This window comes from Calonectris borealis, chromosome 4, assembly GCF_964195595.1.
Source record: "Calonectris borealis chromosome 4, bCalBor7.hap1.2, whole genome shotgun sequence".
Lineage (NCBI taxonomy): Eukaryota > Metazoa > Chordata > Aves > Procellariiformes > Procellariidae > Calonectris > Calonectris borealis.
In genome coordinates, this window is record NC_134315.1 from 29,883,915 (window position 1) to 29,900,975 (window position 17,061).

At 35.1% G+C, this 17,061-nt stretch overlaps 1 protein-coding gene across 5 annotated transcripts in view; it reads right to left on the reverse strand.

The window, feature by feature from the left end:
• The window catches only part of NFXL1 (nuclear transcription factor, X-box binding like 1), a 50,083-nt gene that overhangs the window by 20,766 nt on the left and 12,256 nt on the right, over nucleotides 1-17,061 (reverse strand). For all 5 annotated transcript variants that reach the window (XM_075149017.1, XM_075149016.1, XM_075149018.1 and 2 more), the window contains exons 12-17: nucleotides 14,890-15,010; nucleotides 14,087-14,243; nucleotides 13,247-13,338; nucleotides 9,728-9,749; nucleotides 3,300-3,440; nucleotides 647-813 (exon numbers count right to left, since the gene is read on the reverse strand). In XM_075149017.1, the coding sequence (XP_075005118.1) occupies nucleotides 647-813; nucleotides 3,300-3,440; nucleotides 9,728-9,749; nucleotides 13,247-13,338; nucleotides 14,087-14,243; nucleotides 14,890-15,010 (700 nt within the window). The remainder of the gene's footprint in view (nucleotides 1-646; nucleotides 814-3,299; nucleotides 3,441-9,727; nucleotides 9,750-13,246; nucleotides 13,339-14,086; nucleotides 14,244-14,889; nucleotides 15,011-17,061) is intronic.

Here is a 17,061-nt window from a genome sequence, read left to right on the forward strand (position 1 = left end):
GTGGGACTAATATAAACTACACTATTTTACAGACAAAACCACATAAATTTAGAGGATTTGAGGTACTTTAAAGAAAATGCACGAAGAAGAACATACATGCGTAGGATGAATATTTTCAGAGCAATACGCAGAGGATGAAGCTTAAATCCACAAGTCCCATCTTACATTTAGTAAAGCCTAGCTTACCCTCTATCCACATACACACAACTGATTAAAAAGGAGTACAAATTATTATTACGAAGTTTTCCAATTAAAACAGCTAGAGTTTGAAGGACATCAGATGTAAAGGCCTTTTACACCAACTACATTAATTCTAATTCTTGGTATAAAATTCTTCTTTACATACTGTAAAAGAACCACATATAGATCAAATATTATGTAGATTACTATATATTTGCATAATTCAAAATATGACTGTATTATAAAAAACAGTTCTGCTCACAAGACCCCATGCATTTATAATAATTTTAGCAGTAACACCAAATAAAACACTGGCAAATAGAAAAAAACACCTTATATTACAAGTTATAATCTTCAAGAGAAATTTTATAACTTGCTGCAAGAGTAGCTCCCATTCCCAGACATTTCAAATGGTTTCCAGTTAGTAGCATTCAAATGAAAAGTTGGCTTCAGTTCTGTCACTTACAAGCATTCAATATACAGTATTGATAGTTTGCAGTGACACTTTATTTTAAGCATCTGGAGACATGATGGGCAATCCCCAGGATGACAGGGCAAAACACATCGGTGAGGACAGCCAGGTAGCCGGGACTTGGTACACTCCTCTTCACACTGCGAACATTCTGGACCTGCCTAACAAAATAATAAAAAAGTACTAAGGAAAGTGCCAAACATTTGTTTGTTAGATGCTATTACCAAGCTTTTATATAGAAGAAAGAGTTGGGGTGTTTTTGCTAAAGGAATCCAGCTATTCAGTAAGATCCCTCAAGCAAAAATAATTATTAAAATGTGCTTTTAAAAGAAAAGCAGGAATGCCAGCGTTTGTTGGTGAAAGAGACAGAATTCTGTTTTGCCTCCTGGGCATAAAAGGACCTCTTAATATTAATGTTTTGGAAAATTGCCATTAAGCCTGTTCATTCTGTATGAAAAACTGTTAGAAAAAGAAATAATTTCATATTCAGAACTAACTTTTCCCACACACCATTTTATTGTAATACTTTAGTCATGACATACTGCTCCGTAATACAGGGGAAGGTTTCTCTGCTTAAGAAGCAAACATTAAGTCATCCTATTTCCATATATGTACAATAGTTTGTATAATCTTCCAAAAAGCATTAGCTTAGGTATATGCTGAGAGCTGCTAAGGTGTTGCTTCCGCTCCATATACTACACAAAGTTTACAAGAGCTGTGGCGTCATTCTCATTCCAGGTGATGCAGTCAACATCAGCACAACGTGATGAACATCAGCACAGTAAATTAAGCTCCATTTCTATTCATAGTCTTATTTTAATAACTCATCCAGAACCCCAGTCTGCAATCAAATACATTCAGATAGATTGACCTGATTTATCAACTGAAGTGACACAGCACAGTATTTAAGGCCCACCATCACATTCAAATGCTCAGTTTCAGAGAAGTTAGTCAAAGTAAAGCCAATTTATCCAAGAATGAAGCTACATAATGCTTCCCCAAAAGGAAGGAATTCCATGCCAACAATTCACTTCATGCTGCTCAAAATAAGGGCATAACAATTTAAGTTTTTAATACAGTTTTCCCCCATTTTCTTCCAGTCCCCTTTTCTTCTGCTTCTACAGTTGAAGAATTTTTGCTGAAGTTTAGAAAGGAACCTTTGTACAGTGATCGTTTACAAAACCTAACCCCCAAAACCTCACATCTAAGAAAGAAAATAGCAACGGAAAGCATTTAGAAAACTGTGATATAAAATTTAACAATAGGTAAAAGCAAACAGCTGGCCTTTCTGCAACATTCTCTAACACAACATGCAGAACAAACCTAAATTCCAGACAAAAAAAAATCACTACTCAGATGTAAGCAAGAAATTTAATCAGCCTTTTTTTGACTGCAATTTAGTCTATCAAAACAACAGAACAAAAGCTCTAAAGGTCAAAACCAACTTGAGTTTACAAAAATTCAAAGAAAATTGAGAAATGAGATTTTCCCATATTTCACATGCGCATAGACTCCTGTTTTCTAAGAATGTATTGCCTCATTCAAAATGGAGCTAGGAATAATGCTGATCCATTCACATTTTAATAGGTTTAACTGAAGCAGTAGCAGACACCCTCTTATAGTCATAACTGGAGACGCCTAAACAACTGTCACTCTCAGTATTTACTGATGTCACACTGTTGCTGCAGGTTACTGTTCCACAAGTTGCGCTAACGGCTCATACTCCTCAGACAAAAGTTCCACAATCATTAATAGAATAATACACTAACTGCAATATATATAGTTCTTAGATGACAACACCACTTCTAGGATTGGAATCCACAGGGAAATAATCTTATTTAAGTTAAAATATAACAATAAGTTAAAATATAACATTTAGGTTTTGTACCCAACTGAATGCTTGCTGAGTTTTCTAAATGCCCAGGGAGACCGTGTTGCAACTTTTTCTAAGGTAATGATTTAAAAACTTAAAAAGCTGTTTTTCTCCAAATCATGACTCTCTCAAACCACAAGCTATGTGCTTTTGACTGCTCAAAACTAGAACAATTTTCAGCTTTGTACTTACTTTTAATTTTGTTTCATATTCTCTTCAGCAACACCTACAGCTTCTTAATCGCATAAATGAGTTTCTAGTAGACACTGATAAATATGAATATATCACCCCAGTGCTTTAAGAAGTCTTCACCTATTCTGCAACATTTCCAGTGCTCTCTCGTAAACATTTGCTAGCCTCCTCAACCCACTTACAGCTCTCCTCAGTAAATAGCTTCCACAATAGATTGCAAGTGCATTTGTATATAGCGATTATCAGTAGTTCACTTGATCTTGACAGTTAGAAAAACTGACTTTAGAAGAGACTTGTTAAGAGTGTTAAATAAGTTTTGATGAAAACAAAGTAAAGTATGTTAACATAAACCAAAAAAGTGTGGCATTTGCAAATATATAATACTGTCTCAGTTTTATAGTCTAAGGAAGTACAGATTAGCTAAATGTCACAGCATCAATGGGAACAGAACACATGCAAATGTCCCAGTGGAATCTGGAATAGATCCTGTACCTTCCAGCTGCAAATTCTTTATTTTCCAGTTAAAGCTGGAGACAATGTATAAAATTCACAAAAACAAAAGCAAAAAGGAAATCAACCTACCTTCTTTCCATCTGCACTACTGTTCAATTTAGTAACGTGATGACATTCTTTCATACAGGTGTGATTCTGACAATCAAGAAGCCGCCCACAAAATCTTTTACATGAGTAGGGATTTGCAGAGTGACATGGTAATGGACTAACCTAAAAGTTAAAAAGAAATAAAACATAAACATATATATATATGCAGATAGTGTATATATACACACATTGCACATGTGTACTGTGTGTGATACATACATATACACACACACACTATATATATACACACACACACAGAGGCACAGCACTATTACAGAGAAATTTTGGTCCTTGAGTATCTTTGTTAAAAGAAGAAAACCAGAGCAATACCTATTTGACCTTTTTTTTTTAATAGACTTCAGGTTCCCATCCCAACATAACCACACACATTTGTTTTACACTGATTATACCAGGTAAAAAAGCCCGCTTTATTAATTAAACAATTAATAAACTTTTGCATAAACTTTTTAATGAACTGTCTAACTTTTGCAACATAGTTTTCTTTTTTTTTTTAAAACTGACTATTACATTCTGAAATCTTTTAGTGTGATTTATTCCTTCTTTCTGAATTAGACTCGTGCCTTCCATTAGAAGTTCCTAAACTGCTTTACAGTTATTGAAGAAGACAGTTACAGTTTGCTTTCACAGGACTAATTGTGTTATGGTCATCATAAACCCAATACATTTTATAATTCTACAAATAGAAAACAACCTGCAAGCCAGAAATTCTAAAAATCAAACACTGAATATATCAAATATAGTTCCCAGGAGCAGGAAGGGGAAGGAGAAATGGCTCTGTGACAGGACTAGCATTTTAATATCTTGTGATATATTTGTACTTTTTAATTTGAGGTTAACACTCCAGTTAACAGAGCTTTGTAGTACTATCCAGAGCATCTATTTAGAAGCCTTTAATCTTCATTGGTACTGAAATGGAGTGTAAACTCCTAACTTGGTTAACTAGATTACTTTCCTAAAGTTGAATAGTACAAGTCCCTCCATATCACAAGTATTAGAGGAAACTCACTGTTCCCATTTTCCAACCATTATATAATATTCACATGAAAAAATTTAGTTTCCGCGATGCTGTCAAAAAAATGATTTCTTTTCTTAATATCATGATCATTTCGGAGAGAAAAACAGAAATTATTTGTGACGTTATTACACAATAGGGTAACGTGACATAACTCACTTTGACTAGACTAAGGGTGTGATTTTGTGTTACAGCTTAAGTTGACTGAATAGCTTTGCACTGTACCCCTTCCTTTTCTCTCTTCCAATTCTACAATCCTAATTGCACACTCGTACCACTTAGTTTGAACAAGTCCTGCCACACATCTGTCCTTAGATCAAGACAATTCAACTAATCAAAATGGAAGAAAAGGAATTAATAGAAAAAAGTTCCTTGTCTTTTGCTACGTTTGCAAGTTGATTGGCCATACACCCAGGTGAGCACTGGAACTGAAATAAGGGAAGAGAGGACGGTCCCCCACAGGGCAGAGCAAGGGACATTTTCCCTTCAGCATGTCCACGTTGATTTCCCTCAATCCTAAAGCAAAAATATACAAAGTAGGATTTGAATCCACTTGCCTATAGAAATGTTTTCTGGGCTCCACCCAAAAAAAGGCTGTACTCCACACCAAGTCATTGCAAAATGCAATTCATTCACAAGACTTGTGAACTCCTCATCCTGACCCACCGAGACTCTGAACAGGAGGAGTCTGCATGGCAGGCTGAACATCAAGAATGGAATACACAGGAGAAAACCTCGAGGCTATCATGTCCAACTACTATCCCATCCCTATGTCACAACTGAAGCTCGTTACGCTGGCTAAAGCACTAATACAACTACAGCAAGTAGTCTGAATGCCTAGTTCATACACCCCCCTGCAAACATCCTACAAACTCAGCCTCTGATGGCTTATGTTTCTGTTGACCAAATGAGCAAAAGCCAGCAATAGGCCTAATAAAAAGAGGGTCTGAAGTGGAGAATAGCACTGTACCCAGCAAACACACACCAATTACCAAAGCTTTTGTTGTTCCAAATATCCTGTCCCTTCTCATCCTCCTCCATCTCCCTCCTCCTCCTTCCTTAGAGTCAGAATTTCGTTTCAGTAGCAACCTAAGTAGTCAAAGGATGCTGGAAGGTAAAAGAATGAATGAAAAGATGGACTAAACACTAAGATCTGCCACTGCCCACTTCTCTACCTTTCCTTGCTTCCCCACTTCCACTGAATTTTTTATGACTACTGGTTCTGCTGTGGCTCAGGCAGTAATAGCAGACTAGCTCTGTGGCTGCACAGTTCAATATGATGATGAGACTTCTTTTACCAAGAGTTAGTCTTCCATCAGACAAGGACACAGCCACTAGCTCCAGTTAAAGAGAATTAGCAGAAGCACATAGGCAGAAGTGGAGCATCCCTTCTGGTAGCATCCCTCAAGTATACCAGATGAGAGGCAATGTTGAATGAAACTGGGGCAGGGAAACAAAAAAGCCAGTAGACAACAGTAGTAGCTTTCAGACAGACAACTGCAGAGGACATCCCAGCCCTCTGGTTGCATTCAGCATAACTTCAGCTTGCCCCACTCATTGACTTTCCTAAGTCTTGAGTCCAATAAAAGATACAAGTCTTCTGGAATCAATTGATATTGTAGCCAAAACCAAAAGAATTTAAATTAATTTAAACCTACATTGTATTTTCGAATTTTGTTTCCATTTCTTGACAAGTCAATCTGTTGTAGATAATAGTAAAAAATCCAAAGGACAAAGTAGAGAAAAGTTTTATTTTCTATAGTTGGAATGCATTTCTGAAACGGCTAAATGGAGGTCACTACTCTTGCTACAAAGACAAATATCAAAGAAGCCACAAACTCCAGGAGGCTGATGAGCTGAAGAATAAAGAACACAGACGAGAACCCGAAGTATTTTGTAAAAGCTGAATGGAAAAAGAAAGAAAATAAGGAGGCATCATTTTCAGACCACAGGTCTTCCACAGGATAAGGAAAGGAAGGCAAGGAAAAAAGGACAAGACAACTTTCAGAAGCTTTCCAGCACATCTCCCAAATGCATAAAAACAACTAATAGATACATCAATTGGAATATGAAAATAAAAATCAAGTACAATAGGGCAGGGAAATTTTGGAAATATTCATAAGGTATTTAGCCATAAAGATTAATCTCGTCAAGTTTTACATAAAATTTTACCTAGAGGCAGAGTAATTGTTTTCCTCCTATAAATGAACCACAATTAAAAAAAACTAGAATAATAAAACATAGCATAAATTCCTAACCCAAAAAAAAAAAAAAACAAACCCATGAAGAAAGAGAGTTCTATCTGCCCAAGAACAGCAAGACAGGTACTACAGGATATTCAAAATACTCATTATAGAAACAAAACCAGAACGTTTCTCTTCCCCTAGAATATTTAATGAAATGAAGCAACTACAAGAGAATTAAATACAGCAGATAAATTAATAACATATCCAGTTAAGATTTCCTTGTTTGTCCTCATTTACGTTGTATGGGCTTTAATTAATGTTTTCCCATAAATACAGATTTTGAATATAAACATTAGCTCTCATAATTTGATTTTAGAAGAGCACATGTATGCTACTGCTATGAAATGCCAATGCTTATAACAGTTCAAAGAAAAAGTGAAACATCAAGTTTTCATTTTGGGGTGGCAGCAACTGTTGATGATAGGTGATTTTTCTGACCTACAATCTGAAACAAAATTGAGAGCTACTTTTAAGCACCTCCAAATCGAAGAATGAAGACTTATTAATTTTTCTGAATGTATGTAAAAACATCCAAAACTTACAGAGTAAAATTATTTAAAAGAAGGCTGCACACTGTAGCTAAAAGAAATCTTATTTTAGGTTAAACATGACGTAGAATCATACTTCCACTGAACACAGGGTTATACAACTATATCATCTGAAAAGAAGTTTTAAGTCTGTTATTTCAAGAGATAAATTGCTTGTTCTAAACACCCAAAGACATGTAAGAGCTCGAACTAAACCAATCCCTTAAAAATACTTTTTAAACTAGATGCCAAAGTGAAATAAAAAACCCCAACAAAACAATCAACTCCCATACCTACACAAATTAAAATTACTGTCCAAGTAAAAATGTAAAGACAGTAGATTTGCTTATTATACAACTCCTAAGCGGTTTGTTTTCATTCTCTCTTCTACTCATCGTCTGCAGGCATCCTGGCAAAATACAAGAAGTCTTTATAACTCGTTTCATTCCTAGTTTGTTTCTTTTATTCCTCCTTCATTATAGGAGGTATAACAACAGTCCAACGTAAAGTAGCAACATAGTACAGCAATGAGCCCCTCTCTTCACAGCAAAACTTCGCTTGAGAAAATTGCTACTTTCATCGCCTGTGAAAAGTTCATATTTCCCGGTGAAAATCCCCTCAGGGGCTAGAAACTACTACAGGAGGGAAGTGTTCATAAAAACATACAAGTGTTTTATCTTGGCTCTCAATTAGTTTGAGGTAAGTTTACTTGTTAAGAGCCAATGTGGCTGTAAAACACTGAATAGACATTACATCTTTTTTTTTCCTCTGCAGAGATCTCAGAACAACATAAAAACGTATAATGCACATAAAATACACTGTAAACACCCCCCCATACACACACACACATTAACAAACCATTCTTTTCCTTGACTGCTATCAAAATCTCAAAGATTAGGACACTTCATTCCACTCCAGAAACTACTAAACTTCAGCAGGAAGGAAGCACTGCGCTCTGCTGGCTGAGAGAAGGAATGTTTCATCTAGAATATCATATAGCATCAATAAATCTAAATAATTAAAGTTAGGTATAGACTCCCTGGGATTTTTCCTTCTTTTCTATACTAACCCATAAAGAAAACATGACCCAAAGCCATTGACTGATTCTGCTAAGACTAGTATGCAACAGAGAAGGGATTTTTTTTAATTATTCTGAAATAAGTAGTTATAAATATGTAGTAATTGGAACCATTTTCTCTAGTAAGAGGAGCCATACTGTCCTGTGTTATGGGGAGGGACATAAACTTCACAACCATGTACATCTGAACAGTACCAAAACCGGTAACATTGTCTAGAGCAAGTTATATATCGGGCCAATTGAACACAGCTTATATTTTGTTTATACATAAATTCATGAAAGTTAGGGTGAGATTTGATATGTTTTATCACAAAACATGTCATTGACTTGATAAAGCATTGGTTGATACACCTGCAAGTTTTACTGTGGAAAGCAAAACCAAAACCCAGCTATTTCAACAACAAACGAATAGGCACAGTTGTTCTTTTCATCTATGTTCACAGCACATTTTTCTTTAGCAACCAACAAGCTGCAAAGTAGCTCTACGGAAGCTGTATTCACAGCTTGGTTGGATTAATAAATGAGCTGCACAAACAGACTGCGGATATATAAACTTTGTTAACAACATTTGTAGATGCTGCCACCACATAATCAAGCCACCATTACAACACATATCAAAAGATTATTGAAGAAGGTCAAAGAAAAAAAAAAAGGAGGGGGTGTCTTTAAATATTTTTAAGTGTTTACTGTTTTGTAGAATTTTTTACTAGCTTTAAATGAAACTAGGTTTGTTATAGTAGTGTTAGCTGCACTTTGATAGTGAATTTATGCCAAATTTACTAGCAGAGATATTCCCAGACAAAGCTATAATAGCAATTTTTTTTAAAGATTAGTTTAGCAATCATCTTCTAAAATTGAGAAGAATGAGTTGATCTTAAATTTCATTACTTTTAGAAATGACTGTGAATAATGTTGATAGTTATTTAGCTTCAAGCATCAGTTAGATTTTCTTCTCATGTAAGCCAAAATAGACAATGACTTCATCCAAAAGTGGTGAAGGCTGCACACCAAAAAGAAAAGCTAATAAGTAACACTAGAGAAGTTTCCACTATATTGTCTGATTTCATCCATGCATGCTTACATCCAAGTCACGTGAGAATTTTCCTGTACGACACTACGTTCCTTATCCTTTTTAAATAAACAGCAGTTTTTAGGAGAACTAAAGAAAGTCTGTGACAGGAAGAGAATAACAACTACAGAATGAGGAAAAAAACCCAGAAGTATATAATGAAAAAAGATCCTAAAAAAAAATTTATACTATTTAAACAACTGCAAGAATACACAAATAGCTTCACAAATCATGAGTTTAAATTTCTGTCCAAGAATTCTAAAAGCTCAAGTAGTTACATATTCTTCAAAAAGGAACTAAAATCCCTTCTGATATGTAAGCCCTTGTGATAAGGTACTTCACTGGTTTTAAAATATAAAAAAGCCACATAATATTTCTCTTTAATACTTTTTTTTGCAGACTGACAAAGTGAGATACACTTCATATTCCACTAAAAAAGGCAGTTTCCATGACTCACCTCATGCTGCCCAAGACACTCCCTGTTAAAGAGAGAAAAATCAGATATTTAGAAAACAGGTACTTCTTTAATAAGGGATTTAAAACAGTGACAGTGCTTTTCACACAAAAATAATGCAATCTATTTTTAAAAAGTGCAAACTAAGAGAAAATCATCTATCTATGCAGATCAATGCCTTCTCTTTCTCAACAGTTGTTTGGATTGCTGTATTTTATGACAGCAATCCCCCAAATCGGTGTTTTGTATGCAGATTAATTATAGTTGTATATGAAAGTAATAATTTTTATTTTAGGAAATTTATTTAGAAAATTACCTGAATTGCTTCCAAATATCTTCTCCTTTGGCTCTACTAATATATCACTTCATATTTTTCAGTTATTTCAGAGAACTATCTAGTCTACTCTTATGTTTACAATTCTATCCCTTTCAGAATTGTCTACCATCCCTAGGAAAGAAAAACTGCACACTGATTAGAACTGTGAAGGTATTAAATGGTGACTTATTCAAACACTGATCTCCTAAAAATTAAATCAATCTTCTGCTCAATTTATTTTGAAAAGTATCTTTTTCTTTTTACCTCTGATTTCATATCTGTCATCTCCTTTCCAAGTATTATTTTGATTTCTCTACTGAAACCTTATAAGGGAGAGTAATGAAAACATCATTAATATTCAAGCTAAAAAACCTGTAAATCAGTTCCTAAAAATTTCTAGAAGAGTATTTAAAAAAAAAAGTATCCCTGATAACTTTTCTAACACAAAGCAACTACCAATAGCTACAGATGGTCTTTAGGACAGCAGGATATTAACAAGAGCAATCAGTCTTTCACCTGGTATAATAAGAAGCAGATGTAGCACAGGAGCCTGTTCTTTGCTTTATACAGCTCAATTTTCTTATATCCAATATAATCTTCCTATAATTAGTTAATTTGGCTTCTAGGACCTCTGCATTCCATTGTAGCATGCTTCTGTTCCACTGCAAGGGGAAACTGCTTAACCAGCTGGATTGCCTTCTGCCATGTAACTACTAAATCTGCAGATGAGAGGTTCCCCACAGTAACCTTGCATTCAAGTGGAGATGTAATGGGGATGGATGAACTACTAGATGCATGAAAACCTGACAGGATCACTGGGCTCAAAGGGTAGTGGCTAGTTGTTCGTATCCTACTTGGACACCAGTTACAGGCGGAATTCTTCATCCTGGGACCTATCTTGTTTAATTTTTTTTTTTCCCAGTAACTTGGAAGAGATAAAATGCACCAGTTTTCCAGACAACACTAAAGGACTGTGCAATCAATACATTTGAGGGCAGGGATGCCATTCAGAAGGATCTAGACAGATTGAAGGACTAGGCTGAGAGGAAATTCATGAAATACAGAGACAAACAAAGTCCTGCATCTAGGACTGACTAAATCCCAGCAACACTGCAGGCTGGGGACTGACAGGTTGGGGATGTAATAGTAGTCTTTCAGCATTAAGGGGAAGTTACCAAGAAGATGAAGCCAGGCTCCTTACCGAAGTTCATAGCAGGGAGGCAAGAGACAACAATCATACTCTTAAACAAGGAAGGTTCTGACTGAATACACAGTGGAGGAAAAAATTAAAAAAAAAAAAAAAATCAGTATAATCAAGCACTGAAAGAGGTTGTCCAGAGAAGTTGCAGAATCAATGTACTTGGGGGGTTTTCAAGGTCCAGCTGGACAAAGCTGGAGCAAATTGGTCTGAATTCAGTGTTGATCTGCTTTTAGCAGGAGGCTGGACTAGATGACCCCACCCCAAGGTACCTTCCAGCCTCAATGGTTCTGTGAAATTAACAGAGCAAATAATTTTCCAGAAACTCACTTTTAATTATTTACAGAAACAGATACCAAATACATTCCATTCCAAATCTCTGACTGCTCATGTTCAAAGATACCAAATTATTAGAAAAAACATCAAAAAGTATTGCAAAACCTCAGTGGTGAAGGATGGAATCCCCACTAACATCCATCCATACAGAATAGGATTATTTAAACTATTCTCTATCATATTCTTTCAAATGCCACTATTCTAGCAATGATTCTAAAAGCCCTGCTAATGATCCTAGAAGGTGTCAGATATTTTGCTTTCTAGCAACACATTACTTTATATCTATGGTTTTGTTTACTATTATTATTTTGTTAATTCAGGAAACTTCTCTCACATCACTTTCATTTAAAAAAAAAAAAAAAAGAAAAAAGAACATTACAGTTGCAAAGATAGATCAAAAGAGAGTTAGGATATTCCAGAATTAATGTGATCTAATGCTAATAGAACCTTAATTTGCCCCAAGCACTGTGAAATGTAACGATGATTCCTCTAGTTAGAAAATTAAGTACAACTTTTCCAGTATGGTTTCCTTCTCACTTAGCAGAATTATCTCCCCTGGGGAGGAGTCTTCAGACTAAAGGAGATGATTTTGAGGTTGGACTTCAGAGGAACTAGATGTGCCCTACATAATGTATGATGTTACACAATGACCTCTGCTGAATACCTACATGAGACAGTTTCTACAGACATCTACCCAAACACTGAAACCAGACTGTTCAAAACTACACATTTTTTACATTTTGGGAGTCTGGCTTTGAATTTTGAGCCCAAGTATCAGAAGTACTAAGCAGTCATAGTTTTGAACAGAAGTACAATCCTTGAGAAATTAAGTTCTAAGCATATCTACGTAGGCAGCTAAATGGATATTTTTGATCATCTTCCTCCGTCTACTTCTCACTTCATAAAATGAAGACATAATATTCCCTCATTAAGGAGGGATGTTTAAAAAACAAACAGGCACTAATGCCTGTGAAGTATGCAGGGTTTAAAACAGCAGGAGACTGTAACACAAAAACAGGCCAAAAAACCCTTTTTCAGATAAATGTTGAATTCTGAGTCCTTATTCCACAATGTAAACAGAAGTTCTATCAAATTGAAAAAGAACGGTGAAAAAAGTCATCATCGTATCTTCCCTTATACCCTCAGCATCATCACAGAGTTGATTCAGCTCTACTCAAGGAGCAGACCCTTCTAGACAAGTCAAAAATAGAAAAGAGACAAGCAGATGGAATGAAGGGCATCCACCTGCCATTCATTAGCACATAATAACTGAACAACTGAGAAACAAAATAGCAATTCATTACAGAGAAAATTACGATCCCATAAACCAAACAAGAAACTATATGGAAAAAGTTGTATGTTACTGAAAACTATCAAATTACAACGGCTGTCTTTGCAATTTTCTTATTTTTCTTTTATGGTAGCATTGCGCAGAACAGGTACTAGAAACAAGCAATCTTTACTAACACTATCAGTCCTTCCATACAGTAAGCACACACTACAAAAATTTCTATCAACCAACCACCAATGCTCCCAGTTTTGAGAATGGTGTTCACGTAGGCTCATTGCACCTGAAGAGGTTATTTTCATGTCCATCTCTACAACAGTATAAAAAGAAAAAAATCTCTTTCCATACCAAAGCTTTCTTTCGTTTTCTTTTTTTAATACTTACACTGGTATAGGAACCTCACAGGGAGGGCATGGTAATGCAGTTTGAATAAAAGCTGGCTCAGATGGCTGTTCCCAAGGTCCTGCAGACTGATGCTGAGAGCAAAAGACAACACTAGTTGAATACAAAACAGAATTGGAACTGTCTGCTTGACCATAAATAAACATATCATCTAAAGAGATCCCTGTTTTAACAAATCCACTTTCTAGTAACTAACTTTTTACTAATGGAAATCTCAACACCCCCTACACATAAAAAATTACACGTTCATCCTCAGCGTGATTAGGGATAGGAAAATAAAGGCCTGTGGGCCCTACTGCTAAAAATCAAGCACAAAGCCAAATAAAAAACCAGCAAAACAATTCTAAGCATTTAGTAGACGTAAAAATATAAAAATATTTCAATTACTAAACCAGTGAAATTATCATCATGCAGTGCATGCGTCATGTTTAAAGATGCCAATTTCTCACTTCTAACTTGTGCAAATTTTGATAGTTTAGTAAATATCAGAGTTAAAATTTATTTTTTGCTCTTATGTTAAAAGTAATTGCTTACATTTGAAATTAAACATTTGTAATACAACTCTAACAAAAATCTTATAATTTCTTGAGTAATTATAACTGCTGAAAACTAAACATTCGATTATATGTATTACAAAATGAACTAGATTGCAACAAAGGAGCTGGAACCACTTAGTTTCTCGGTTAAGCAGTATGCATACCTCTGCACTTGATTATTTATTTACTCTGAACTCCAAAAGCCTCCAACATAAGATTGAGGTCAAACAACTGTTGCTCATGCTTCAGAACACAAACAACACACTATTTTTCACTATTTACTTACTAAGCCAATTTGCTTCACAAGTGCTTCGTCATGGCAGGGAACAGGGCACAAGTGACCACACGTTAATGTTTTCTGGCAGGACTGACGACATGGAGGACACCGACCAAAGTGACAGTAGTGTTTCTCCTGGGTAGAGTGGTGACAGGTAGGTGGTCGACTGAAGTAAAATCCAAGAATGAATCAATATGACAGCAAGAAATATGAAGTTACAGCCGCTGGACAATTATGCTCAAAATACAAAGAATTGAGACGAACAAGTTATTTTTTTTAAAAATTAGTTTAGTTCTTACCTTCAGCAGTGGTTAATATTCCAGTAAAATTATACAGGAGTTCTAAATTAAATTAAAATCAAAGTTGGGTTTGTATATTCAAACAGCTATTTGAATCCTACTTCTCCTCTGCGCTAAGTACTCTTGCTACACCCCAGCAGAAAATATTCTCCTTTTTCCTTTTGCTAGTCAAGTTTTCTAGGTAAACTGCCTCATGGAGGTACTTCAAAACGTACCAGAGATGACTTGGAGATGGGAGTGGGACTACAGAATTAGAGGTACTCGGTGGGACAGAACCTCCCCCTTGACAGCAGCAAGCTGCTCATGAAACCACAGCATCAAATAGGTGTCTGATAGGAAGGGTTATTGCTAATCTCCATCGGCATAATCAAGAATACAGAAAACTGAGAAGTAATACCTGTAATCATATGAAAGGAATATTTTTTGCCTTTTAAAGTTATATTTTACTACTTTCTTTAAGGACACCTTAAACTCCCCTGAAGAACTAGAAACACACACGCCTTCTATACTGACCTGCACAGCTGTTTGCATTTAGGAGGTTTGATGGTGCGCTCTCTGCCACAGGGCACTTTAATGACAGTTTTTCCACAATTACATTTCACATCTACAGTCTCTGGACATGGATTACAACTACCTAAAAATAAATATATTAACAATATGATAATCTGAATAAGCTACTGATTATAAAAAATGGTAACTAATGCAACTCTAAATATACACGTGGTATAATTGTCCTATTCTGTTTAATCTAAATAATAGATGGCTGTTAATTTTTTATTTCTGCTTAGTTTCAAATCCCTCTTATGAAAGAGAATTTCACCATTCTTAAAGAATAGTAATAATAATCTTGATTATTTTACAGTTGTTAACCGGTATCAAGTTAGAAACAATCCCTCTCTCACATTTTAAAAAGAAGTCAGCATTATTAAAGCCCAGTCATTTGGATCACACAACACTTAAATATTCGCTATTTATCTTTCAGTCTTACATACATATGAAGACGCGTCATCTTTCATCTGTATTCAAAAGATAGAAAAGAGACATTGAAAAACTGGTACAATGAAGTTTTGCAGATTTTGTACGATATTAAAGAAATGTTCGTCCTCTATGTATAATTAACGCTTTTTTGAAAAGATCCTCCTCCCTTGTAAAGTTACTCATGCTACTAACCTGGTATCTTTAAAAAAGAGAGATTTGTAAAATACCTGTTTTAATTGATAGCTCTCCCACACTATTTCTTCAAGTGCCAACTGCTAAGTTTTATTATTGAGTAATTAACAGTAAGAATATACATCTTCTAAAAAAAAAAGCAAATTTAGATGTGGGATTTTGGCTTACTAATCATGTTGCATTCTGAAACTTTTAAGAAAGCAATGCTTTGAAAGCATTATTGACAGCATAACTTTTTAAGCAATTCTGACTTGTTAGCAGGATCTAAGAAGCAACGCTTTAAGAAGCGGATCTCTCAATGACAAAAGGCTGCTGAAGGAAAAAGGATGGAAGTATACAGTCTTTATATTGCAAAGTAAATTACATTATAATATATTATCAACACACATAAACAGCTACTTTTACAAATTAAACCAAAGGTCTAAAAATATGCTGCCCAGAGGGGCTAATATGTGCACAATTTACTTAAATATTCTGTTAACAAAGACAACTGCCTACATTCTCAAAAAAATGAAAGGGCAGAGATCGCATATAAGCCTGAAGTTAAGGTGAGAACACACTGTTCTCAAATCAAGTGTTATAACGTACTACAGTAGGAAACAAAACATTTCTATTCCCTGGCAACACATTCTAAATTTCAGCAAGCATGACTAAATACTTAAGAAAAAGAAGATATGTAAAAATCAAACCACAAACAGAATAGATTAAGCTACCTTTTTTCAGGAACCCCTGCTAACAGCCAAGTGCTTATTACCAGCAACCTCTAATAACTCTGAGATCAGGCACCTTTTAAAGGACCTGTTCTGGCAAGTTATTTTCTAGGAGGCACACTATTTCCTCTAAAATTAGTGGACACTGAGATCTGGCAGCTCACTGCAAAATTAACCTGACCCGGTATTACATACTGAAGATAAAATAATTAATCATAACTTTCAGCAGCTATTAAAATATTGGTGTATAAGGAGAAACGCATGAATATAAATATTATGAAATGAAAATAATTGCCTTTATTAGGAATATTTTCAAACATTCTGACAAGATATTACAAACTGGACTAGATTGTAATTTGTTAAAGCACACAGAAGTTATTTTCTTTCTAAATTTATCATCCGGTATCATAGTTATTAGCTTCAGATGCAACTTTCGGCAAGAGTTAGCACTTAAATATTGACAATTGTACTGTTTTGATAAATTACGTACACTTTAAAGTGTATATATTTGATATTTGCATTCTCAGAGTTCACTTTCATTTTCTTATAGGCACTGCTATTTTTCTGCTGTTAGTTATTAGAAACCATTGTCACTTTTAGCCAGGCTGTAAGATGCAAGCAGTATCAAATATAAACAGCTAGTCAATGTAAAAATTTATCCTATAATGCAGCATTAGCTCCTTAGTTTTCCAACCAGAATTTTATTCTATGATTTAGTTATCAACCAAACTAATGCAGAAAAACAATGTTACCAGTTTTCTTCTGACAGTACAAAAAAAAATCTCCAGGATTTTGGAGGGGTACA